The sequence below is a fragment of the Nanorana parkeri genome, unplaced genomic scaffold (genome assembly GCF_000935625.1).
Source record: "Nanorana parkeri isolate BGI_ZX_2015 unplaced genomic scaffold, ASM93562v1 scaffold482, whole genome shotgun sequence".
NCBI classification, from domain to species: Eukaryota; Metazoa; Chordata; class Amphibia; order Anura; family Dicroglossidae; genus Nanorana; species Nanorana parkeri.
In genome coordinates this window covers 402406-429847 of record NW_017306750.1, presented here as the reverse complement: position 1 = coordinate 429847, position 27442 = coordinate 402406, and the positions used below count along the sequence as shown (strand labels likewise).

The following is a 27442-nucleotide window of genomic DNA, read 5'->3' as shown; positions in this document are numbered from 1 at the left end:
GGGGGGGGTGGCCCCTTCTTCGGGACGCAGAAGCGATCTGGCGACAGGTAAGTCGCCAGGATCGCTTGGGACACAGAAGCGATCTGCCGGCTCTACAAGTTTAAACAGAGTCCCGGCGGCAAAAGTCGCCGAGAGTCTGTTTAAACAGCCCCGATGCTGGCGATGTACACTGTACGTAGTCAGTCACGAAGGGGTTAATGGTGTTTTGTAGATGAATGTTCTGTTTGACTTGTTTTCTGTTTCTTTGGCCGGGCAGGTCCTGTTAAACTCCTGTTGTAAAGCAGGTCAAGCGCAGTCTCTCTCTGGCATTATGCATTTGAATAGTGTTTCATTCAAATGCAAACCCCAGTGTCCACAAACTAAGCCTCTCTACACAAGCCCCAAGGCTGTTTTTGGCGTTTTCTAGAAAATAATTACCGTACTTTGATCTTTGTACTATATAAGAGTTGACAGAGTTGTCATCTTTTTATACTGAAAGCAAAGCATACAGCTCGTCCTTCGGCTCATAGGAGCTGGTATTTACTAAAAGTGACACTAAACTTAGGAGTTAAACCTAAAAATGCATTCAAGTACCTTAACTATTAACCAAGATGTATCTTTGTGCATCACTCGGCTGTAGAACCTTAAATCATCTCTGAATTGGTGCTGACACTGTCCTTCCTTCTGGATTGTGGCTACTTTTGTTCCCCCGTGGTCCGTGTGTGTGTTGTAAAGGATCTAGCACTCCAAGCTCACTCCCGTGATGGACTACAATCTCAAGACAAATTGGTAAACTAAACATGAGATTGTAGTCCATCACAGGAGTGAACTTGGAGCAGTGACTACTTTACAACACACACAGGTACCATGGGGAACAAAAGTAGCCACTGTCCAGAAGGAAGGACAGCGTCAGCACCAATTCACAGATTTGAGGATCTACAGCCGAGTGATACACAAATAAGATACATTTTTATTAATAGGGTACAAATGTATTTTTAGGATTTAAATTTAACGTCACTTAAACTGTGATATTTTACTTTTCGTGTACTAATTTTTGTCTAGGCCTTTTGGTTTAGTCATTTTCATCCTGATTTTTTTTGCCTCTAAGCTTCTGCTCAGAATTTCTACTTACTGGCATGGTTTTGTTTAATCTACCAGATGACAAGCTTATAAGTGATGGTGGAGGGGGTATCTTTGATGACCCACCCACTCTTCCGGAAGAAGGTGTCGCGATGCCTGTACTGCCTGCACATGACGACGATCTGGATGATGATGATAATGTATCACGTAAGTAATTCTGCGTAAGCTGCTCCACAATGCCATTAAAGTGTGCTTAATGTTCTCCTTATTGCTAGTGTTTGTCTCATTAAGTGTTTGGTTTATTAATATACAATATTTATTTCCAGTTGGTGGGGCAGACAGCCCTGATTCTGTGGATCCTGTGGAGCCTCTGCCAACTATGACTGATCAGACTACCTTGGTTCCAAATGAAGAGGAAGCTTTTGCTCTAGAGCCCATTGATATTACAGGTGAATATTTTTAGTTCCTAAAAATTGCTTAGCACCTATTTGTTTTAAGTGTGTTTATGTATACACGTGTTATATTAACTGTCTTTTATTTACATCTGCTAGTCAAGGAAACTAAAGCCAAGAGGAAGAGAAAGCTTATTGTGGACAGTGTGAAGGAGTTGGACAGCAAAACAATTCGTGCCCAGCTGAGTGACTACTCTGACATTGTCACAACCCTGGATCTGGCACCCCCAACCAAGAAACTGATGATGTGGAAAGAGACTGGTGGTGTGGAAAAACTGTTCTCCCTTCCTGCTCAGCCTTTGTGGAACCCTAGGCTCCTTAAGGTAAGAGACGTAAGATAAGAGCCTAAACTTGGCATTCGTAAATAACTTTATATTAAACATGCTTCTTCCGTCCATTGGTTTTCAGCTGTTTACACGTTGCCTCACGCCTGTGGTACCTGATGAGCTTAGAAAGAGGAAAAAAGGTGGAGAGGCTGATAATCTGGATGAGTTCCTTAAAGAATTCGAGAATCCAGATATTCCAAGAGAGGAGCTGAGACAACAGGATGTTATTGGTAAGTGTTCACCCTATTCTACCACCACTCAGAGCTAATGCAGCTTTAGTCAGATGGTTTATGTTCTGGTTAAAGAACCCTTTTAGTGTTTGGAAAATGAAATGTGTCAGAGAATGGGGGTTGAATATCCTTTCCATACAGTAGGAGCAGCTTCTGGATGTGGTACACTGTCTCCCGGCTACAGTTTCCTTTTTGACAAATTTAGCTCCTTTCATCATTCTCAATGAGAATTTGCCAGGACAATGAATAGAATGATGAGGGTTGGTTGAGTCTCCCCCACGTTCTCCTGACTTCACACCCCTTGATTTCTACCTATGGGGGACCTTTAATGGATAAGTTGTACCGTAGAAAACCGGCTACACTGGCGGTACTTTGGGAAGAATTTGGAACTGCGTGTGCAGTGATGCAAGTGATAGTACGAGATCACCTGCACTCCATACAGCGTACAGACCTTGGATGAGAGGTTGGTGTAAAAGTGACAACACGTGGCACCGTGTCAGCTACAGTCCATAATAGAAGTCACCAGCTCTCGATGTGTGCAAGAAGTAAAGCACATTTTTTTAAATCTTCACATGCGTCAAACAGCCGCATAGGCTGTATAACGCATGTGACGATTTAATAAGTGCTTCTTGCCCATATCGAGTGCTGGTGACTTCTATTATGGACTGTGATACAAGTGGACACTGGTCAACATTGCTCAAGTAGTAGTTCGCCGTAATCGGAAGTGTTGGAACGCTGATAACCACTTTGCACACCTTGTAGTTGCAGAAGTCAAACGTGGCTTGTATTCCTCTTTTGTTATCGGTATATATTGACTATTACAATTTTATTAGTTTTTTTCCTTTTTAAAGGAGAACTATGAGGAGTGCTTTTCACTCACCTCATAGTTCTAGCCGACCTGTGACAATGAGACTGTCGCAGGTCAGCTCAGTAGATCGGGAGGTGAGCGAACACATACCGGCGTTCTCTCACTTCTCGGTCCTGTCACAGCTGTCTGCCGTTAGAGGGAAGGGGCTGGATTCCCTGCTCCGATCCTCCAGCGCTGACTGGTTTAATGGACGGGGGAAGGGGTGAGTGACAGCTGGCTCTGCCTCTAGATAGGCAGAGCCAGCTGTCACTCACGCAGCTGGGCGGATCCAGACATAATTGTCGGGATCCGCTGCGGCGTCTGGGTATACCGCGAGCAGCAGCTTGCGGTATACTGCGGCGTCTCAGTATACCGCGAGTTGTAGCTCGCGGTATACTGAGCTTAGGGTGACTGGAGGACGCTAGTTTGTGTCCTCCCGTTACCCTAAGGAGAACTATGGGGAAAAGCCCTAACCCCATAGTTCTCCTTTTTAAAATGTGTGCATTTTCTGAACAATGAACTGGAGACTGAATTGCACTAAGTCACTTGGAACTCTCTAAAGTGGCTGATCTCAAAATCTATGCATTTGAAGAGTAGGCAAGTAAAAATAAGTAATATAAAATCGTAAGCTGCAGGCTTTTTAAATCCACCTAAAAGTTCATAATTGAAAGAATGAAGATTGTCTCCCACCCCTGCGCTCTTCTCTTACAACACAATATTGCAGTTCTTTAAATCGCTGGATCAAACGAAACCCCGCTTACATTTCTTGTGTAATGTATGGTGTAACTTAGCATGAGAACTACGGATATGTCACTGAGTTCACTCCTTGTATCATCCAGACCAACCTATTTTGGAAGAAGCCAGTAGATTGCAGGAGTCATTGATGGAGGGAAGCAGATCGCAGATGGATGAAACTGTGATGCCGCCGCCACCACCACCTCCTCCTCAGCAGCAAGGTGTGAAACGTGACTCTCAACAGATGGAACCAGAGCCATTGATTCCGGTATGTATTACTTGCCTTCCATGTGGCATATTAGGCTCCATTTTACTTTGCAATTTCAACCTATGAGACCCCTTTTCCCCTTAGGCTTACATAGTTGTATTTATTTTTTGTAGCAAGAACCAGAGCCTCAAATAGAGATGCCACCCATGGAACTTCCACCAGAGGAGCCTCAGACCCTCAGTGAACTAATCCCAGAGCTCAATCTACTACCAGAGAAAGAAAAGGAGAAAGATGAGGAGGAAGAAGAGGAGGTAATTACAAAGTGCAACTGACCATCAAAGATATATATATTTATTTATTTTTTTCTACCACATTTTTGGTCTTGTAATGATGTAAAAGGTTGCACGACAGAGTAATTGTCAGCATGGGAAATGACCTGGTAATGTAGGGTTATATACAGGCTAGTACTCAAGAGGTTAATAGTGTTTTTTTTTTTTTTAATTCAACTGTTGAAATTGAAAACCATTTTGGTTGCTATGGAGCAGACATGCAATACAGATTCATTAATTTATTTATAACATTTATTTTAAACATGAGGCACGGGGTTACCTTTTATGTGGCTTTTGGAAAATTGAGAAGTCACTGATATAGTTTTATAGGAACAAGATCTGCACACCTATCACCCCAGCTCCACCTATGTGCTGTGGGCACTGTATTCGTTATTCTACCTGTTGGCATTTTTGTAGTGCCTATATTTTTATTTTTCCTTCATTTTAATTGTTAATGTCAAATAATACATTTGATTACGTTTAGCAGTAATTAGAAGTGTGTGTTTAGGACAGAAAAAAAAAAAAAGGAATGTGGGGCCACACAGCAGTAACTGATTCTAGTCCTTCCCCGCTCTATGCTGGTTCTAAAGGGAAGCATGCAGCCAGTAAAGCAGGAACACTTGACCTGCGTGCCTGGTTTGGGGTCAGTGATCTAAAGGATGACTAGTAGAGATGTCCCAGAGGCACCCCATCTCCTTTAGTGGTTGAATGGCTTATTTGGCAGAGTCTTCTTCTTTTTTTTTTTTTTTTTTTTAAGCTTTTAAAGGCACACTGCACCTTTCCAACACTGTTTCATGTCACCCAAACACAGAGGGGGATTTAACAAAACTGGAGCAGATGTGCATAGTAACAATCAGCTTCTCTCATTTTCAAATCTTAACTGAAGATAGCAGCTGATTGGTTGCCATGCACAGCTGCTCCAGATTTTGTCTGCTCCTATTTTGATAAATTCCCCTCACTGTATATAAGGTGTAACGTGAAATGCACAAACCCCCCCCCCCTACTTAACTGCACAGCTGCCACCATTCTGCTAACAGGGATATGTGAATGGGAAGACTAATCAGGCAGAGGGACACAGATTGCACAAGTACGGTGACGTTCCTATGCCTGTAGACCACTGTTTAAAGGAGAACTATGAGGTGCGTGAAAATCACTCATCCTCATTGTTCGAGCCGACGTATGGCAATGAAACTGTCACACGTTGGCTCAATAGATCGGGAAGTGAGGCAACACATACCGTTGCTCGCTCACTTCTCGATCATGCCCCCGCAGAGAGCCGTGACTGTCACGGCTCATTCCCCCCTCTCCTATCCTCCAGCACTCACTGGCGGAACTGATGGGGGAAGAGGAGGCTACAGCTGGCTCTGCCTCTAGATAGGCAGAGCCAGCTGTCAATCATGCAGCTGGGTGGATCTCGAGAGTAATGTCGGTATCCGTCCCGGCTGCGGCAGTCTCGGTATACCGTGAGCTGTAGCTCGCGGTATACTGAGCTTTGGGGTCACGGGAGGATGCTAGTTTGTGTCCTCCCGAGAACAATGGGGAAAAGCAATGACTCCATAATTCTGCGTTTAAGCCCTCCAGACACGTAATGGAAGGTCCATACCTCCTTACTGACATTGGCCTAGGGTAAACAATGCTGCAGGAGCCTGTGCATTGCACCCGCAATGCATTGATCGCAGTTGCAATGCTCTGCAGGCTTGACTGGAAAAGTTGAATTTGTTTTATTTTATTTTTTTTACATTAGAGTTAGGTGCATTTATTATATTTTTGCTAAAGGTTGACTGTGCCTATTTAATCTGATTTTCCTTTTGTCCCCAAGAGGCAGGAAATACGCCTTCATTAGTTGTCCACTTTGTTGTTTTTAATTGCCTTTTGATTTTTACACTTGTTTGCCTTGCTGATTATTCGGCCTCAGCCTGCCGTATTGTTCAGAGTTTGGCTCCAGCAGTAAACGACTGTTTAAATATATACCACATTGGTGGCAAGTTGGCACTGAGGTGGCTTGCCTCTGTTTGCTCTCCTGAAATGACACAATGGTACATGGTAATCTCCCTCGCAAGCCAACAAAAACATCTGTGATTTTCACATCTCAATAAAAAATCTGCTTTGCTAAATATTTTCTTAGTGTAGAGACAGGAGACTCATTTGCTGCGTATCAGACGAGCAGGTAGTTTAGAATGGGATATTGAAAAATATGAATTCATTTTCCCCTTCACTTGTTATCCTATGAATATTAATCACGGCTTGCAGCTGTTTCTCTAAGTGTTGTTCTTGTTGCTGCAGGAGGAAGATGTCACAGGGACTGAGCAGGACCAGGAAGAGAGAAGGTGGAACAAGAGGACTCAACAGATGCTGCATGGTCTTCAGGTACTACACCCCTCCCAGGCCCCCCTCCTTTGGGTCATAACCACTTCCCTCATTGGCGTCATAGAGCAATCTATTGGTTTTTATCTTTAAAAGCGGTCAATGCCATCTATAGAATTTGCACTGCATCTTATTCTACTTTAGTAAAGTTGCCATCTGTAAGGCAGCTTTGTGCTTCACTTTCCACTTGATATAAACCTGTTGCATGCAAAGCATAGTAAGGTCTTGAAAGTAAATGGCACCGTCTGCATGTACCTATATGTCTTCTTGTCCTTGTCAAATCCTTCTGAATTCGAGGTAGTCATTATGTAGATGGTGGCATTTATCTGTAAAGTCACAACTATGACCGGCCTCACTGACCTATATAGAAGCGAGAATTACATCGAGCCAGAGGTCTGACTTTAAAACAGACAGTTCTTTTGTATAATGAGCTCCCTGGTTTTACAGGCTCCTGGTAGACTTGGCAACTTGAAGAAACCTGAATCATTTCCAGAATCCTACACTTCAGGAGTATGGTTTCCTTTATTCCTGCTGCACTCGATCGTCCGATCTGCCGCCCCCCACATCGCTTCTGTATCCTGTGGGGTCCGGCAGGAGAAATGGCATGCAGCTAGGAATCTACACTCGTGAGAGCTTTGGATTCTGAATATTTGTCAGCTGGCTGTATATTGACAGTGTTATTTACTAAAGGGTGACGTTTGGACAAGTGAACCAACGAGGCTAACATGGCTGAACTGGAAATATTCTCCAATTCAGCTCACTTTCCAGTTCAGCTATGTTGTCCTAGATTGTTCACTTCTCCTGCCGTCTCCAAATTCTTCACCCTTTAGTGAATAACCCTGTTAGTGTTGCCATGAGAATCCTTTTCATCACACATGCTTTTATTTTACAGAGAGTCTTGGCCAGAACGGGGGCTGAATCCATTAGTTTGATTGACCTGTGCCGGAATACAAACCGCAAGCAAGCTGCAGCAAAATTCTACAGTTTCCTGGTTCTTAAAAAGCAACAAGCTATTGAGCTGACCCAGGAGGAACCGTACAGTGACATCATCGCCACACCAGGCCCAAGATTTCATGTGGTCTGACTTGCTTCTCCCTCCAGCCTGAGCAAGTGACCTCACCACACATTTTATGAACCTCTATGCTGGAGCTTGCATGGCAGAGCCGTGTGATAGAGGCTTATCGCAACACCAACCTGGTCAAAACCATGTCATGTCTCCCTGCTGGCGTTTTATTGGGCATGGTTATTTTAATATATGTACAAAGTTTGTCCATTTTGTTTTTTAATTTTTTTCTTTAAATGTAACTTCTATATTTTTATGGGTTATAAATGTGGATTTGGGTGGGTGGGGGGATCATTTTTGGTTTTCCCAACCAACTCATTACAACTTTTCTGGAGTAAAAAGCGTAGAGTGAGATTCAGGCAGTTGTGTGCAGTATTGTAATTATGATCTTCAACTTTCTATAGCCGCAGGGCTGGGTTCCTGCACTGAAATGACAGTTGTTAGTTCCAGGTCAGTAACTGATGAGCATTGAAGATTGGAAGTCTAGCCAGGCAACTTGCATTTTTAGGTGGTCAACATTGATATCCTACAACAGGTTACACATTTCCTGTGCTTCGGGCACTCAGATCTGCCAGCAACGAACGCTTATCGCTCTCCCTTTTCTCAGTAATTTTCTTTATGGATATTGCAGCATCAAGTGCGAGATTAATAGAAGGTGATCCAGCCATCTAGTGTCTGTTTATAACTGAAGTTTTAGATTTGGAAAGCCGGACTCTTTTCTTGTAGTCTGCAACCAAAATATTTATATGATGTGTTAGATTTTCCTACCGATAAATCGTGAGTTCACATCTCCTATTGTAATTTACCACTTACACAGCTTATGACAACAGTAGAGTAGCTACCATGCCTTTTTACTCTGACTTGTGTATAGAGGAGGCTGTATGGTGGCTGCCCCCCAAAAAATTAAGCTTGTAAGGGGGAAATCAGGATTTGACTCGAAAGGGGAGATTTACAGTTTTGCCAGTGTTGGTATTTAATCTTGGATTACCAAATTGCAAATATTAGGTGTGGAGTTTGCTCCTCCACTACTTAATCATTGAGTTTATATCCTCTTGGTGGAATGGCTTCTTTGACTGTAAGGGAGTAGACGTTTAAGTTGTATTTCTACCTTTGCTGCCTAAGTGATAATCACACCTACATTAGACGTGTTACAGGTTTCCATTCACATAACATAACTTTAAATTATTTTTGTAAAATCAACTTATTTTACTTATACAAAAATCTTATTCCGCCTCTTCCCTTCTTTCATGTTGAGGGAGCTGGGGAGTTATATTTTCCATAATTAACAGTGTCTGCACATTGTTGGCAGATCTCCATTATTAAACTAGATGATGGCACAAGGTCTGTCCTAATAAACGGTAAAGATATCAAACCTTGGCTGGTACATTGTATGTTAATGCACTATTAATCTAGTCTCACCCTAAAGTGTCCCTAAATAAGCATAGGGCAACCTGCCTTTGAGTCCCCGTGTATAATCCTGCCCCAAAGAACCCCAAAAACTATATTTTATGATTTTTAGGTATGCTGTGTGAATGGGAATCCATAGCGTTACTGAAATGTGGCTGCAAATATGGAAGTACACTTTAAGGATGGTTGCTAGCTTCTTGAAGTAGATGTGTCTGCAGATGTCAGAGGTGACTAGGAAGAGGCTTTTTTCTTGCATGCGGAGGAAGCAGTTTAGTTGTATTTGCAAACACGCAGCCCGTTTACAAGAGACCAGTGACTTTGGAGAGCTGCAACCTCTGAAATTCCGCATGACAGAATGGTTTCTTGCACCAAGCGTGCACAGCAGATAGTCTGACATCTGGTGCATCTGTGGCTCAGTTTGAGTTTTTTACATTGGCTTTTATTCTGCTTTTTGTAGTCGTACATGTAAAATATTTCTGTAAATATACACATTTTAGTATTTTATGGCATTAAAAGAAATTTAAATAATCAAGTACTTTGCCTTCTCATTAATAGACCATATTTGGTGTTTCTCTGCCCATTGGAATAATTGTGTAAATCATAATTATGTTCGAAGTGGAGATTGAGACCTGAATGTAATTATGATGTTTAAGCTGACGGCTTGCGCACTCAATTGCAGTGTTTATCTTGTCGCCTAATTGTGTGAAGAGGTTTGCTGTGGGCTTGTGATAGTCTTCCAGAGATTGGTAAATATCGAACTAGCACTGCGTTCCTAAAAGGGGTTTAATACATTACCTACCGTATATGTCCTTTGGAGGTGTCGGACATTCTGCAGGATGAAGCTTCTCTTTGCTTTATCCTCTTGATATTCAAACCCCATAGTCAATGTTTGGATTCCTCCTGCATGTTAGTGAGCACACTGATCAAGCAAAGTTGACATTTCTTAAGGCTTTCTTGTGAAAGGTTAGTAGTAGAAAGCTCCTGCTTATCAGGTTCTCTCATCCAGCAACATGTATCCATATGCATTGGTAAAGTGACATTCTAGAAAGGTATATGCACAGTGGACTGTAGGTGGGTTATTGCACGTTTCATTATTCAACACATTACAAATCTTCTTGATTTTGTTTTTAAAACATGGTACTTGCTTATCTTAAAGCCCATTTCTACCTTTGCCGGGGTATTTAAAAAAAACATTTGCCAACAATGTACACGAAGTGTACATGAAGCAGGCATACGCAGTTGCTGTATATGAACACAAACTTACTTTGTCCATCGCCTCGTGGCTCCTTTTGAAATGGCTGCCTCTGTACTCTGCAAGCAGTCTGTGTAAACTAACACACTGAGCTTTCTCCCCCTATTCATTAGTATTCAGATTGGCAACCCCCCACCTCCCTCCCTTGACACCCCCCTGACAGTGTACTGTCACGTGGGAAGGCAGAGCTTGTGTGCAGAGATCTTGTTATGATGACTCACAGGGAGGAGGTCATCTGCTTTACAATGCCACCCCAGTGTCAGTTTCCATGTGGAAAATGTTTTTGTTTTTTGTAGAATTGGTAAAAAGTCTATGGAAAAAGCCAGCAATGTGAGTCATGCAAATGTCCACACATATACATCATCACTGCACCTCTACATTACCACAATAGATGCTAATCACTTGCAAAAGTGGAAATGGGGTTTTAAATAACTTTTTTTTTTCCCCCTCCAGTTCAGTTCCCTCTCTGCCATGGGTCAGTTGTAAATAACACCCTTGTGCCCCTGTTTACCTTCATTCCTACAACTGCAATGTAATGCCATTAATACAATTATAGTAAATACATGCTCCAGTTTGGTAGCATCCTGGTTCAATGATCCTTCATTGGTCTCCAAATCAATATGGAATTTAAATGACCACCGTTACCAGGTAGAAAATATGCCAGAAAAGAGGAGACGCTACATCAGCCTTTCACCCCGAAGGAACCCTTCAAATGATTTTGAGGTCTTGGGAAAGCCCTGCTGGAAAGGATTATACTGATCGCTCATGGCACGTTAGCAGCGGGATCGATATTGTTCAGAACTTCCCACCTTTGCATCAGACCGGCCATATAACGTTTTGAGCTGTGTAGTACTGGCAGTGCTCCGCTTCTGAAGTACCCAGATGAGCTGCCATGTCCTAATGCTTTGCTTTTAGTTCCTCTGTATAAAAAATATACTGCTGGAAGATCTTAAACTCCCAGTTCACAAAAATTGTTATACCTTTTGGCCCAGTTTGTCCTATCGATGCAACTAAATGACCTCTCCTGGTTCTCACTGGGAATGTCAGACTGCCTGCCCGTAGCGATGTCAGGCAGCTCTCCTTGTTCCATTGGGATTCTTGATTTCATTATAGGTAGAACCCCTTTTTGTAGCATTCATTTTGGAGGATATCTGTGGTTGCCGTGTCCTATCAGAGAGCAGCCGTCTGTGTTTAAACCACAACCAAGAATTTGAGGCCATGTATAAACGCAAAGCTTTGTGTTTTGGAGTGCTTGAGAGATCAGGTAAGGCTTTCCCTTTTCATTCTGTCTGTTTTTAGAGTGTCAGGGTAAGATTGGTTGATTGCAAAGGGCAACTCCTTTACGTTGTATGAGGCCTCGTCCTCCAAATCAGTGATCAGCTGGGATCCATAGCAAGTGAACACAAGCTTTTAGCAGATTACTGTCTGCATACAAAACATTTATCGGTAGCTTTGGGTTGCTGCTCAGCACTGATCTTTGCGTCATGTTTGGTAATGAAGACCAATTTTACAATGTGGTTCAGACATGTTTTTATCTTGGCGTAGACTGTTTTAAAGTGAATGTTCTCCATTTTTTACTTTACATTTCAAAGTTTAATACTGCACACTCCTGTTTAAGATTAAAGGACCCGTCACCTAAATCAGTGCGGAGGTAAAACTGTTCCCTGTCAATGCTCACCGGCTGCCCTAATGCAGAGAGAGCGCCGAGGAAACACTCTTCAGAAACAGACATGGTTTGTGTCATTTTCCTGCTACGCTCTCCTCTCATACTCCATCACTACTGTATCCTGCAGTGATGTGGAGGCCACAGAGCACAGCAAGGGACCCAAAATCCAACACTCAGGAGGCTTCTGGAGGTGATTTCTTTTCATTCGAGGTGTTGGTTGCTCGGGCAGCCGGAGTTGAGCATTTACCGTTTACAGGAAACCTTTTTATTCCCACTTTAAGTGTTTAGTGAGTTTTTAAGCAGAAAATCTTACTGAAAAGAACTGTATTGTCTTGATTTTTTTGTTTTTTGTATCACTGGTTTAAAATGGCACTTCTCTTGGTTGTACCAAGTTATTTTATTTTTCCTTTATGAATCTTGGTGAGGTAAATATAAATGTGTTATTTTCCTATAAACTTTTGTTCCGTTCACCGTTTTTATTTGGCTTTTACATCCATCGAACACATAAACTAACCCTTGCAATGGGGCTACCTTTTGCATGGCAAGGGTCAAGTGTTCTAGCTACGGGCTTAAAGTAGATTTACTCACCCAATCTTTGGTCCTGTGGACTGGTCCCCGCAGCCTCTTTTCCCCGGGCTCCTGAGGTTTAAGGACCACTGACCTGCATAAGATGGGAGGATGCTGAGGGACATTACAACATCAGGAACAGGGGGGAGAGACCTGAGTGCCTCAGGTCAATAAATCTACTTTATTTAAGCTCCCTAGACAAAGCAAGCACTTTACCCCTGCAGTCCTGGAGTTCTTCTTTAAAGGATTAGTCTATCTTTAAGACCATTTTTCATCACCCCTATTTAGTGTCAAATGAAACATGGTCACATTTCCCCACACCCAGGCTTACCTGAATAGCTATGGCATCTTTGAATAAAAGACTTCAAGGCCTATCTACCTCCAAGGCAAAGCGACTTGTAGATCTCAATAGAGCACAATGCAGAGACATCAAAGCACTTGTAGTCAATTGTGTATGTCCTCCAACCCTATAACTGAAGACCTATACCTCCTGTATGGAGCTGGGGGGGGGTAAATGCAGAAATCTGTGCACTGTTCACCTTTGCTGTGCTCTTCTCTCTTCCTTCTCCCTTTTTGTTTTTTTTTTCATTGCTGTGGGTACATTTTTTGCCTTTGTTGGACTAAGATTTATTTTTATTAAGTGAATGGATTTATCTGTACACTTCAGGGTATTTTTGAAAGATTGTTTGCAAATGTTAGAGCAGCTTGTCTGCATTCTGTATGGGTAAAAGTTACAGGAAAAAGTAAGATCTGTTTTATTGGGACCCCTCTTTCTATTACTATATCAGAGCCCCCTAATGGTATGCTGGCAGCTTTGTTACTACCCACAGGGGTCCTTTTAAAAAAAAAAAAAAAAAGGTTTTAGGTTTATTTGGAAATCCCCTGTAACTGAATTGTACACTTTGTAAATGGTGAAAAGAACATAAAATATAGTGAACGTGTTTTTATACCTTTTACTGGACAAATGTGAGCTCATGTGTTACAAGTATTGTAATACTTGGGAGTCTTTTTGCCGCCTTGAAATGTTTTTAGGGTTTTTTGGTATTAAAGGACAAGACCAAGCCTTCCCTAAAGGGACATCTTTTAACATTGGCCTCATTCCCTTTATCCTCCCTCAATCCTCCATAGATGTATATTTTCCATTGGCTAGGGGATGGTAAAGCTGATTTTAGTATGTTATGATTTGGAGGGGTTTCTACTAATTGTTGTCTGAGACCTTTAACAAGCTGGTGGGTAATATGCCGACGTCCACCCTAAACTTGGGAACCGCTTTGGGTGCTCTTTTTTTAAAGCGAACCTGGGCGGTGTTTTAGGTCCAGCCTAACAATGGGCAGCAGACGTTTGCTGGTATTATTGTTGGGTAGAAAGCCTCCTTTGTACCTTTCTGACTCTGGATTTGCTCTAGCAAGGGCTTCAGTTCTTCCGCTTTGGCTTTAATGCCTGTCCAATGGTCTTACTCCCCATTTCATTTACTGGGTTGTAAGCTCTCACGAGTCTTGCCCTTCTAATCTTGTATTAGAACTCTTCTGTCTCCCCCATTTTGTAAAGTGCTGCACAAACTGTTGGCGCTGTATAATAACGCTTCAATTCCCGCTTCCTGTAGCCTCCAAGAGCCTGCTATTCTGACAATCCTGGGGTATTGTAAGATTTCCTGGTAGTGTGGAAGCTTGCCACTTCATCCACCCCTTCCATATTCCTATTGGCACATGGCTATGTTACGCTGCATAATTGTCATAGAATAGGCAGGAGGAAAGGCGTTATGGTTTCACCACCACCAGGAAGTACCACAGTCTTGTCTGTCAGACTGGCACAGGATTTGGCTATAGCAACAGGGGGACAGTGGGTGACTGACCCTTACATCGAAGGCCTAGAATAAGGGGTAGATTCATGGGGGCAATAAAAGGTCCTTGGTGGGAAGCTCTGATCTGAGTACCTCCTAAACAATGGGGGAGATGTTGCAAGTATTAGTACAGCCCGGGAGGAGCTGCCTTTTGCATTCACACTCATTGCATTCTTACTGTATTTTAGAAGCGCTTTACCTGCCAGCCCCCAATGCGCAGGGGCTGTGTTTGACTTTCTTATGTCTGAGATTTGAGGAACCTTTTGAAGAGAAATGCATCTCGGTAGGACCCTCTGTGTCCAAAGAAACCTGAAGCAGGTCAGGCTCGGTAAATCAATACTGGAGCAGTTGCACATGGCAACCAAGCAGCTTCTCTGTTCAGTTTGCTCGGTTAAGCTTTGGAAATGAAAGAATCTGGTTGCCGTGGCAATTGCTCTAGATTTATTCTGCTCCAGTTTTGGTAAATACCCCTCAATGTCTCGCCTAATTCTTGCTTTATTGCGCACCGTCTATCAGCAGTGAAATCTTCAGTTTTGTTTTATTCGCTATAAAAATAACATTTCCAGATTCCGTGTGGTCCCCTAACTTAATTTATGTTTTGAAAATTGTGTATCACACAATTTCCTTTTATTATAATGTAAAATAAAGAAATGAAAGCTTTAAGCACGCCTTTCTGTTTTCTACTTGACGTGCCTCAGAAACCAGTTTGTTTCCCCCTTTTGTATAAAGAGAAATTGTAGATAACATGGATGTTCTAATTCTAGAATTGAATCTGTTACTTGTCACACAGTTTAGTCAGTTTTCATTGCTTCTCGAGAATAATTGTTCATGAAAATAGTTGATATGCTGTTATGTATAACTTTTCTAATAAAACGTCTTGATAATCTTTTCCATGTGTAATGTATAATTCATGCGTGTGACACGTGTCTGTAGACGGGTTACATTGATTTGTACTTTTTTACTGCTCAAATGTCTGTAAAACAAAATGTCTTTTAGTCTCTCTGCCAGGGTCTGATGGGCCATCGTGCTGAGCTCCAGCTTTCCAGTTGGCAAAGCTAATGCTCCCTGCTGACTGGAAATCTATTGCTCTGACTCTGCATTGGTGTGTCAGGCCGCTGTATAGAGTACTGCTTTCACACACAGAGCAGTGGTACGTCTTTGCATCATATGCTAAGACACTGACATTTCTATAGGAGAAGCCTAGAAGTGACATTGTACACTGGGTTCTGCGTGGTGCACTTTTTAGGTCCAGTAGTGCTGACATGGTCTCAGCGCTTTCCTGGTCTCTGAAGACCGCTCCAAGCGCTCTCCTGTGATGGACTACAATCTCAGGTTTAGTTTACGTATTTGTATTGAGACTGTAGTCCATCTCGGGAGTGAGCTTGGAGCGGTGGCTGCTTTACAACGCACACACAGCGACCATGGGGAACAAAAGTAGGACAATGCGATCAATTGCTTTATGTTGCCCACACTTGAACTTGAGGTTTTGGACTGTTTTCGGAAGTCTTGAAAAGGTTAAAGGCTTCTTGTGTCCCTCAATACACAAGAAAGCAAATGGGATATTTGTACTTTTCTTTCGGTCCATTTGTGGTACGCAGGCCCCACCCTTTTATTTATGATCATGCTCTTTGTACCTCCTTGTAGTAGGGGGGTTTAGCCCAGGCCCGTCTATAGTTTTTACTAGGGATACACCGATATTCGTATCTGTGCCCATACAGAGTATTTGGGAAAGGATTCGTTCTCGCCCAAATGCTCCGATGCCTAGCCCGATACCCAAACTTCTGGTCAGAGGGAGATCTACCTCTGACTGGCAGTGCCGAGGGAGCATGGAGCTGGGCATACTTTCCAACCGGGAAGCCAGGCGGTGGGTTATGACCCGGCTTCCTGATTTGGCTAGGAGCCGGCTTCACTTGTTGCTAGGCAGCCTGCCTTCCTGACCAATCAGGAAGCCGGGCGGCACGCAATGACCCACCTCCTGGCTTCCTTATTAATCAGGAAGCCAGGCTGCCTAGGAACAAGTGAAGCCGGCTTTCTAGCCAATCCGGAAGCTGGGAGCCGGGCTGTGCCGGCCGGCTTCCTGATTGGCTAGCAAGCCGGCTTCACTTGTTGCTAGGTAGCCTGTCTTCCTGACCAATCAGGAAGCCGGATGGCACCTCATGACTTACCACCTGGCTTCATGATTCCTGACAAGTGAAGCCGGTGTTCTCCAGCTGCAAAGACAATCGGAAGCCGGGCGACAGGTCATGATCCACCACCTGACTTCCTGAAAATTTGGGCACACAGCACCGGTACTCATATCAGCGAGTACCAAAAAAATATCGGTACTCGATACCAAAAGATTAGTATCGGTGCATTCCTAGCTTTTACCAGTCTCCAATCATGTAGGTAGCAGAGTAACTGAAAGGTTGAAGACTTCCTGCGTCCCTCAGACTCCACTAAAGGGATTTTACAGGGAGTATAAATCTTATCATTTTGGTTTATGTGCTTTAAATGTGACTGCGGTGTTTGCTGGAGCACATTAGTAGCCCACTGATTGTCTCTTCATTCATCAATTCCAGAGAAGTGATACCAGTCACCTTGCCAGCATTCCCAATCCACTCACCCTTCCTTTAGTCAACGCAAGAGAGCACATGGGCATCACTCCCTCAGTTGGCTGCTAGATTCCAACATGGTCACATGGGAGGCTATCGCATGCTAACCCATACCTGGAAGCACTAGGTATTTTCCTTGGCTGTGGCAGCAGAACGAGGGGTGGAAGGAGCTGGTGGGTTAGAGGAATCCCTTTTACACACACTCGCACTCTCTCACACACACTTTCCCTGAGTGGACAAGTGACTGATAAAAGGGCAAAAACAAAAAAAAGCATCTTTCACTGTACTTACATTAGGCCAGGGGCGCACCATTTTCCGGACCAGATCTGGAAGGCGGTGCATTGTGTTTATGCCACATTCTAGAGCTTTTTCTAAAGCTTCAAAATGAACTTTCAGGTGCGTTCCAGTGACTTTGCATGCGTTCCAGACCAGAGAAAATAAGACGAGGTGTGTGTGTGTGTTATATATCTATATAGACTGCTGGTGTGAATATACCACAGGGATACATTGTAATGCTTTTTGCTGTGAACAAGACCTTAGGTTTGACAAGAGAACTTACTTTCTACTGACAAGGATTTCAGAACCCCCCCCCCCCTCAAGTTAAAAACAAAATGCGTACTATTCAGAAAGGATTATTTACTACTAAATCTGATTAGAGTGACACAAACTCAGGAGTTAGACCTTTAAAAATACATTTAAATATAACAAAAATGTATCTTATTTGTGTATCACTCGGCTGTAGAGCCTCAAATCATTTCTGAATTGGTGCTGACACTGTCCTTCCTTCTGGAGGGGGGCTACTTGTGTTCCTCATGGTCCCTGTGTGTGTGTTGTAAAGTTGTCACCACGCCAAGCTCACTTGGACTGGATGGACTACAATCATGTTTAGTTTACTAATTTGTATTGAGATTGTAGTCCATTCCAGGAGTGAGCTTGGAGCGGTGACTACTTTACAACACACACAGGGACCATGGGGAGCAAAAGTAGCCACCCTCCAGAAGGAAGGACAGTGTCAGCACCAATTCAGAGATGATTTGAGGATCTACAGCCAAGTGATACACAAATAAGATACATTAGTGTTGAAGTTCAGGTATTTGAATACATGTGTAACATTTAACTCCTGGGTTTAGTGTCACTTTAATTTTACGTGAACAGATTGACATTCACATGGTGTTGTGCCTCACTGTTAAGTTTTGTTGTCGCCGTGTCTTGACATTGAGTGTTGCATTGGGTCCAATATTCCTCTGGTGAAAACATCTTGTGTGCCTCTGTTCTGTGCATGAGTGAGAAGTCTGCAATCTGAAAATGAAAAGAATATATTTGCAAAGTAATTCTATCCCCAGGAACGTATGTGCCACATGTCACCCCCAAAGCTTCAGTCGCTTGATCTGCAGACAAGTATGCAATAACCAACTTTCAATCACTTGTGTTCTTAAGTCTAAAGCTGGCCATACACTATGTGAATTTTGTCCGGCCCTGATGGCACCCTTTTGGCTGGCATCCCTTGATCAGCTGATCAATGGAGCCAGTCGGAAAATCTTTGAACAGAGTGGGGAGCCAGCCAATCAGACAGATGGCCGCTGTCGGAATACAATGAAGACGGCGGGAGATTCCTCGATCACACACACGGCTTCCCTTACCCTGGAGGTCCCCCAGTATGTACAATGGGGGGAATTAATCAAAACTGGAGCAGACAAATTCTGGAGCAGATTTGCACTGCAACCAATCAGCTTCTCTCGTTCATTTTCAAATTTTACCTTAGCAAACTGAAGAGAGATGCTGATTGGTTGCCTTGGGCAACTGCTACTATTGCCAATGTCTTTTGGATGGTCATGTTATGCACTGGGCTCTTTATCGGTGTGTGTAAATACACAGTGAATGTAGGATGCTGTGGTGACAACCCATCAGGGGAGTCTTATGATGTCCTGCATTAACTTAAGTGGAATGTCTTCTGGGTTTCAACCTGGAAGACTGAGGACACCTTGTGGTGGAACAGAAGTACTGTGGGGAGAATGCAATCAAAGGAGAGTATTGCAGCTTGAAGTTAAAACTTCTCCTTGATGAGGATACAGTAAGGAAGTATTGGAACCCCCATCAGGTTTTTATTGCTATCTGCGTCCTTGCTGGAGAGATGCTCTCTTTCTGCTGGTGTCACCGTGGCAAAGTTGGAGAGAACCCAAAAGTTGAGTTGTCACCAGAGCAGAATGTGGGGAAATCTTGTTCTGGTGGCAACTGTGATGGGATTTCTGCTCTTTGTAGAGATTTCTTTCTACTTCCTGTTATGTCTGCACCTCAGGGAGTGAAGTCAAATCACTTCAATGGGACACAGAAAGCAAAAAATGAATAACTGAGATTTCAACCATTTTAACCAAAATGAAACATTAACAAGTCTGGCTTTATTTTTATATGTAGCAACCATAATCATATGAAGTTATTCCTGATATACAAATACAGCTCTGGGGATTCTATTTATCAAATGGCACTCAACCAGTGGCGTCACAAGGGGGGTGCGGCCCGCACACGGATGACACCATTGGAGGGGTGACGCCAAAATGACTGACAGTCATTTTGGTGTCACCTCCTCTGAAAAGTCGGCACTCAGTCAAGGACCGACAGCCCGACAGTTCGAGAGAGGAGGGGACCTGGCGGCATACCTTATCCCGCCGAGTGACGTTCTCTCCTCTCTCTGTCTTTTATATTTTACCCAAAATATCGGTAAGAATACATTTTATTTAACAGAACGCTGGGAAAACTGTTTTTTTTCCCACGTAACTTTTAGTACTTCTTTCCTTACTATAGCAAAAAAAAAAAAAAATATGGTATACAATTAATTTCAGTACAGCGCTGCATGACGGAATAAATGTCACTCAAATTACTGCAGCGCTGAATACTGAAAAATGGCCGGGCCAGCAAGGGGGTCTAAACACCTGGTCAGCAAGTGGTTAATATCACTTTAACTGCTTGCTGTCCGCCTGCTGTTAAAAACCGGATGGCAAAGTCGTTTTTTCACAACGCGCGCACCCGGGCAGAAAAAACCTGGCTGTTTGATATACAAACGATCAGCAGCTCTATAGCAGGCAATCGCTTGTATGGGCTGGCTGTAAACAAAAAAATGTTTAAGTACCCCCACCCCCAGGTTTACGCACATATAAGCGTAAATATGCATCAGATGCGCCAGCGCGTGAAAACGACAATAGCGCTACACATGTTACATATCGCTGCGAACGCCTCAGTGAGAGCAATAATTTTAGGGCCATCAATCACTGATAACACTAAACTGAGTGGTAAAAGCTTTTAAAGCGTCGCCTATGGCCAATTTTGGGTACTGTAGCTTTTTGAGGTTTCGTGCGTGCGCACAATTTTAAGGCTTAACATGTTTGGTGTCTTTTCATCGACGTAACCCCGTCTTTTATATTTTACCAAAAAACTGGGTAATAAATGTTTTAATATAGGGGAAACGTTTTTGTTTTTTTAAAATAGTAATTTTTCTTTAATATAGTAAAAAAACAAAAACCCGCAGTGGTGATTAAATACCACCAAAAGAAAGCTCTATCTGTCCCCCAAAAAAATGGTATAAAATTAATTTCAGTACAGCGCTGCATGACGGAATAAATGTCAAAGTACCGCAGCGCTGAATACTGAAACATGGCCTGGCCAGGAAGGGGGTTTAACACCTGGTCAGCAAGTGGTTAATATCACTTTAAGCATGACAGATGATTTTGGCCACGTCCCCTATTGTAATTTGTGTTGTTATGTTGCTGTTGTGATGAGTACTTTAGATGTCTATAAATGCATAAAACATATCTTGTGTATATGAAGTGTTCCTGGTTTATTATAATCTCTCCAACAATGGAATTGTGATGACAACTGGTGATGGGCGATGCGTTCATCACTAACAGAGATGTCCTTTGCCCAGATATATTGGTGAGTCGGCTTCGTATTTCTGAAAATTGGGAGCGATGTTCTCCCTTTGTAGAGTTCCCCTGAATATTGTATGTTCAGTGTTATTCTGCACCTGTGCTATTCGCAGCTCAACACCAGAAAGTAGATGAGGAAGACTGGAGTGCATTAAAACCCAGCATCTGCCTTCTTCTCCAGGATCCATTCTGCGCATTCACAGCTGCCTGGCCTGCGAGTCTCTCCATTAAACAAAAGAAGGTTTTTGTATATTAGAAATGCAGCTTTGCATAAAAGTTATTAAAGCCGGCGTGATTACCCCGTATTTACTGTCTGTATTTAATAATGGCAATAATTACTTATTCAGAAAATACCAATCGGCTTGTACAAGCCTCGCTTGCGCTTAATAATTAAAATTCATTTTTTTTTTCTTTGCTTAAAGTTTTTTTTAATGGTTTTATCATTTATGGAGCTGAAAGAATTTAAAGAGCTTTCTACACGTTGGAGTTCATCCCAGTTAATGTCAGAGTTGCTTATTTTATTATGCCTGCACTGTAAAAGTGTGACATTTCATTGTTATCCGCTCACCATGATAGAATGAAAACTCCGAAAAGGAAATCTCACATTCGGTTCACCTTGTGTAAAGTCAGAGCTCTATATCTGGAATGACAGCCCACTGCATCTAATAACAGGGCCTGTTTTAGAAGGAAATTATAAGGGTTTGGGGGTCATTTTATATTATTTTAAAACTTTTATAATTGAATTGTAAATTCATTTATAACTATATATAATAAGAATGATATCTATATATAGATGGATATAGAGATAGATATTTATTTAAAAAAAATGTATTTTACAAATAAACATTTTTTCTTGCATTAACTTTTTGTTAATGTACTTTATGGTATAGTAAGTACAGACATAATGCAAACATCTTCAGGGCCAATATGCTGGTTCATGCCTCATTCTTTTTCCTTTTCTCCAACAATAAAATACAAAACAAAAAAAACTTTCTTTAACCGTAAAAGTTTATTAAAGTCTTTCAGTACACTGAATAAGTAGAAAACATAGAGAATGTGAATCACATCTTAGTAGGGGTTTGGTGAATGGATAACACATGGTCCGTTGAAACATATCAGGTTACATTTAGCAGGAATGATGACAGTAGTAGGGGTCAACGGATATGGATTGTTCAGAACCAATATGGATTATGGGCCACCTTTCAGGCTGATGACCGATATCCTGTTTACATCCAGCATCGGAATGTAAACAGCAGGCGGTCGCCTGATATTGGTCGATCCCTAGCCTCTGCACCCCGCCCCATTCATCTGCCGGTGGCAGGATTGCCCAGCCGGCAGTTGAATGTGAACAGCAGACAGTGAAATAGTCTCCTGCTATTGGTTATTTCAAATATAAACTATTTCCTGTATAGACTATTCAAGGGCGACAGCAACATTATTAACAAACTGTTTACGATCAGCTCCGTAACAAAGACCAGAGGGCACAACCAAAAATTGATGGAAAAAATGTTCAACACACAGGGCGAAAGGGGTTCTTCACAGTTAGAGCAGTTAAGGTCTGTAACCCGCTGCCGCAGGAAGTAATTTCTGCTAAGAGTGTGGAATCATTCAATAAACTCCTGGACTGTGTTCCTCGGAGACCATAACATACAGGGGTACAGGTACACCTAAGAGCAAAATCATACATGGACAAATACACACACCAACTCAAACGTTAAATGCATACACGCAATAGGTTGGACTTGATGGACTTATGTCTTTATTCAACCTCAAATACTATGTAACTATGTAAATTGCAATAACAGGCTGGCTATTGCTCCCAATCACTGCCTGCTATCAATTTGCTGCTGGCCGCAGTCAGAATACCCGAACAAAGCAGGTAGCTCAATGGCTGCCGGCTCTGTTCCTGCATAGATTTTCTAACTGGCTCCTATGAGCAGCTGATCAAGGTATTCCGGCCGGCAAACGCACCCACTGTGCGAAATTCACTGTCTTTCACAGCTTTTCCTGTCTAAGGGTGACATTACTTCCTTTCAATGCCCTGCATGCAAAAGCAGCATTGTCACCCTCAAGGAGTGATGCTGCAGCAGCAGCTTACAACAAGACTGCATGCCCAACATTATCAAATGATTTGATCCAGTGCTGCACAGGGGACCCTACTTCTCTCCTTTCCAGCAGCCTTTTGAGGACTGGTCTTGCCTGACTGTAGCACACTAAATGAGCCCCAATTCACACCTGAGCCTTTTGAAGTACATCCCCAGAAGTGCTTCAGCACTCAACTCTCAGATTTCCATGTTATTCTATTGTGCTCATTCACATTTGAGGCCCCATTCACACCGGATGCGTTGGAATCTATAGTTCAATGGATGCCAACACAAGGACATCTGGAAATGAATAGGTGTGAACTTGCTTGGAAAACTTTGGAGCATTTGGACTTTTGAATGGGCATTGAGAAGCCGGCACCTCTTGAAGGGTAACTCCACTTTTGTTGAGAAAAAAAAAAACAACCCCCTCTGGGTGATCAATGTACTGTACATTATTGGTGGACTGTAATAAGGAAAGAGGCAGTGTTGGCTTTTGTTTAGTAGTAATCAACCATTAAGGAGCATCCTACCATTGTCACCAAAAATATACTTCTATGTTAGTGCAGACGTCTGGCAAAATCAGTCAGCCAATCACAGAAGTGACATTTCTGTGGGTGTTCCGACACCAACTGTGTACAGAATGCCTCCAGGTCTCCAAATTGACTTTTTTTGACAGATTTAGACAATAGAAAGCAGCTGCAGTTTAATATGGAAAGGTCATTTTTAATACCATTAAATCACCAAATTTTAGTGGAGTTACCCTTTATATATTTGGATCTGCAAATGAAACCCAGACAGATTCTCTTTCAAAATTACTACATGTATTAAAGTAATATTAAAGGTCCATTTTTTAATTTTTGTTATAAATATGGCATCCATACATCAAGAAATCATTTGGTGTTTTTTATTAGAAATGTTCAATTCCTCATTTTCTAGTGACTCCCTGCAGCGCTCTCCCCCCACCCCTTCACGGGTGCCTCCATCAGCTAAGCTGAGCTATGGAAGCACCCGTGCGTACTCGTGCCCGCAAGTGGCTGTTTGCGGTGCGTCCATCGACACCCACAGCACTGCGCCAGGCCACGCCCCTCCTCTCTGCGCAACAGGTTGATTGATGGCAGAAGGAGCCTATGGCTCCTCTGCCCTCAATCTCCTCCGCCGCAACCAGGAAGCTCTGACGGTGGTGGTGGTGGTGGTGGTGGGGATTGGCAGGGGACTTCAAAAGGTACTGGGTGTTTTTTTTTTTACCTTAAAGGCCGTGCTCACACCTTGGGAGTACCGTTTGTACGCACATGAGCAGCATGGGGTTATTTCCGTGCTTATGCGCGTTATGCACATTTTGATTTACGTTTTGACTGTCAGCTTATGAAACATTGCGGGCAATGGAAGAGCGTGAGTTTAAACACACGCAAATGTGCAACATGCTTCTGCCGCACGTTTTGGGGCATTTTCATTGAAGTTTATGGGGCAAAAATGCGCTCTTAACTGCCCAAAGAAGCTCATGTGCCTTTTCGGCCGTTTGGCATTTTCCTGCTCAGGTGTGAGCAAATAGAAAATCATGGGATTTCTTGTGTTGGGCATTTAAAAGCGCTTTTCTAACGGCTCATATACGCCTAGATGTGAACCAGGCCTTATACAGAGAATGCATTAGGTAGAAAAAACCGCTGAGCCTTTAGTAATCCGCAAAGAGAATAATATGACAGAAGTTAGAAAAGCAATACAATCTGGTTCAGACTGCTGCCGCTCCACCTCCTTGAGTGCTGCTGCACAGGGAAGCTGATATACAGATTCATGTCATTATGTTAGCTGCATGTAAAGATTGTTTTTAATGAATGCATACCCTTCTTTGTTGTCAATCGCAGCCAAAGGTTTGCACGCTTACAACCATAAGGGAAACTGGCCCGGGTCACACGTGTATTATCGATACAACGGCGCCGGAAAATGCTGCTGATTCTCCGTGACTTGCACCTAAAAATATCTATTTACTTGTCGGGAGGAAAAGCGACGGCGGCGGCAGTGATGTGAATACTGACAGGAACCTTATGACTCACAAATCTATAGGACATAGAGAGTAGGACACATAGCAAGCCAGGGATAAATCACAGGCAACTCCTGCAGATGGAGATTGACAGGGACTCTGACAGAAGCTGGCAAGAGGCTTTGAAGATGTCTGAATTATAGTAAAATCAAGAGACCAAGGGATAGTTCCAATATCTCCGCCTGTCAGATACTGTAACATGGACTGATAAATAACTGCTGTGCAGACTGAGCTCTGCGAGGATTGCTGCTGACACTGAGACAGAGGAAGACACAAAGAGGAGATGTGAATAGCTTCTGAGGCTGCATGTGCTCGTTAGCTGCCATTCCTGGGGATCATCACTGCGCTCTGATTGCAGATAGGCGCTGACTGAAAACGCTGAGCTGCTGCTGCTGGAATAAAATGTACAGTGTGAGGGCACAGCAAGAGGTCAAAGAAAACTTTTCTATGAAGAAGAGCTCCAGTCCAGTTTAAAGAAGCTCTGTACATCTTCCCCCCCTAACAGGAGACATTTTATAATAATATGTCACAATGCTACTGAGAGCCATCACTTTGCATACAAGATACCCCGTCAAGGTCTCTGTCATACCAAAAGGTGCCCCAGCTATGTGGGTACTAAAATATCTGACATTTTACACTGTCGTGTCACGGCGTTATGTGCTGTGCATACAGCGTGTGCGTTATTGCACATAGAGGTAGCACCTTGCCGCAGGCGGGAGCTGGCTCTTTAACAGGCGGCAGGCCATGGCACAGGGGGCTAGTAAGATGTCACAGGTGTCATCGCAATGCAGTGCCATAAATGATCTGTGCTTGATTATCTTCAGCAGTGTGCAAAGGTGACATTAGGAGTCTAACAGACCCCTGATGTGTTCTTAAAGAAAACACGCCATGTGTGATTTGCTATAACAAAGGTGGGGCTTGTCAGCACCCTTATGATGGCAATAAGGTTAGCACCTCCTGCAGGCAGGAGCTGGCCCTTTAAGCGCTCTGTGACACTGCGTCATTGCGGTGAGGTACCATTCACAGTCTGTGCCCTGATGTGTTCTTAAAGAGAACCTGTTACCTGTCATTTGCTATCAAATGCGGGATTTTCAGCCCCCTTGTGGTAAGAACAGGGGTGTCCCTATAATGAGGCAGTCGCCTTACTTGGCATTTCATTAGGGAGGTGGCAGGTGTGGGAGGGACGGCCACAGCGTTCCAGGTTGCTAAGAGCTCTTAGCAACCTGTGGCGCTCTGTTTGGCTTACAGCCCAGTTCACTAATGTCATCGGTTGCCAGGGTGCTAAGCAGGATGCTCTGGCTGGTGTCCCACTGAGCTCCTGGCAACCAGTGATGTCAGTGAGCTGGGCAGGACCGGACAAAGAGCTACTCACGGCACGGCTGAACAACGCCGCTTTTCCCCCAGCACTATCAGCAGCACCCTCCGTCCCCCAGCACTATCAGCTGCACCCGCCGTCCCCCAGCACTATCAGCAGCACCCGCCGAACCAAAGCTCTACTGCCTCAGGCAGCATATAGGGTAGGGACGTCCCTGAGTAAGATGTCATAATTATGGTGCGATACCATTCACAATTTGTGCTCTATCATCTTCAACAGAGTGCAGAGGTGACATTAGGGATCAGGCCCCTGATGTTTTCTAAAAGAGAACCTGTCACCTATAATTTGCTATCACATAGGTGGCTTGTCAGCCCGCTTATTAAAATAATATAGTTAACACCTTCCCGCCTGTGGGAGCTAGCCCTTCAAGTGGTCTGTCACACTTCAAGGCTGGTAGGAGGGGCTGCTGTTCATTTATTCACTGTGATTGGATGCACATTGATGATGTAATCGGGAGCCCATCCTGTTGGCTCCCAAATGTCGGTAGTGGGCATTAAGATCCACCTGCTATGCTGTTGTATACATGTGCTATGCTGTCGTAAAGAGATTCCTATACAAAAAGGAAAAAAGTGTATAAATAAAAAGTTTAATCAAATAAACACCCCTCAAAAAAGTGTTCCCCACCCCAATAAACTTAAGCACAGGCGCTTATGTTGGGCCTGCAAGCTTTCAAAAATGACAGCTGCACCACGCGTATTGGGTGTCAACTCACACGCTGGACTGAGAACAATTCTAGGACCATCATACAATGTAAACTCTACATTGATGAACTGTAAATGTTTTATAGCTTCACCTACATATCGATTATATTGTGTTGGTCTGCACTAAAAATTATTTGAGTGTATTTTTTACTACTGTAGAGAGGAGGGGAGGATCACTCGGCTGTAGATCCTCAAATCATCTCTGAATTGGTGCTGACACTGTCCTTCCTTCGGGAGGGTGGCTACTTTTCTTCCCCATGGTCCCTGTGTGTGTTGTAAAGTAGTCACCGCTCCAAGCTCACTCTTGTGCAGTGGCGTAACAATCGCCATAGTGACCCAGGCGGCCGCTATGGGCCCTGGGGCACAGGGGAGCCCGGCCAGGTGCCGTGCGGGC

The 27442-nt window shown here is 43.3% G+C and overlaps 1 protein-coding gene and 1 long non-coding RNA gene across 2 annotated transcripts in view; one reads left to right on the top strand and one right to left on the bottom strand.

Annotated features, from left to right (window-relative positions):
• The window catches only part of LOC108790565, a 22781-nt gene extending 16208 nt beyond the window's left edge, over positions 1-6573 (bottom strand). Inside the window, exon 1 of the long non-coding RNA XR_001941456.1 lies at positions 6563-6573. This is a non-coding gene — a long non-coding RNA (uncharacterized LOC108790565). The remainder of the gene's footprint in view (positions 1-6562) is intronic.
• RAD21 (RAD21 cohesin complex component) overlaps positions 1-7990 on the top strand; it is a 30306-nt gene extending 22316 nt beyond the window's left edge. Inside the window, exons 7-14 of the mRNA XM_018560854.1 lie at positions 1138-1266; positions 1386-1508; positions 1611-1834; positions 1920-2067; positions 3754-3917; positions 4031-4168; positions 6470-6553; positions 7443-7990. Coding sequence (XP_018416356.1) covers positions 1138-1266; positions 1386-1508; positions 1611-1834; positions 1920-2067; positions 3754-3917; positions 4031-4168; positions 6470-6553; positions 7443-7634 — 1202 coding nt within the window. The 3' untranslated portion in view covers positions 7635-7990. The remainder of the gene's footprint in view (positions 1-1137; positions 1267-1385; positions 1509-1610; positions 1835-1919; positions 2068-3753; positions 3918-4030; positions 4169-6469; positions 6554-7442) is intronic.
• Positions 7991-27442: the final 19452 nt, after the last annotated feature.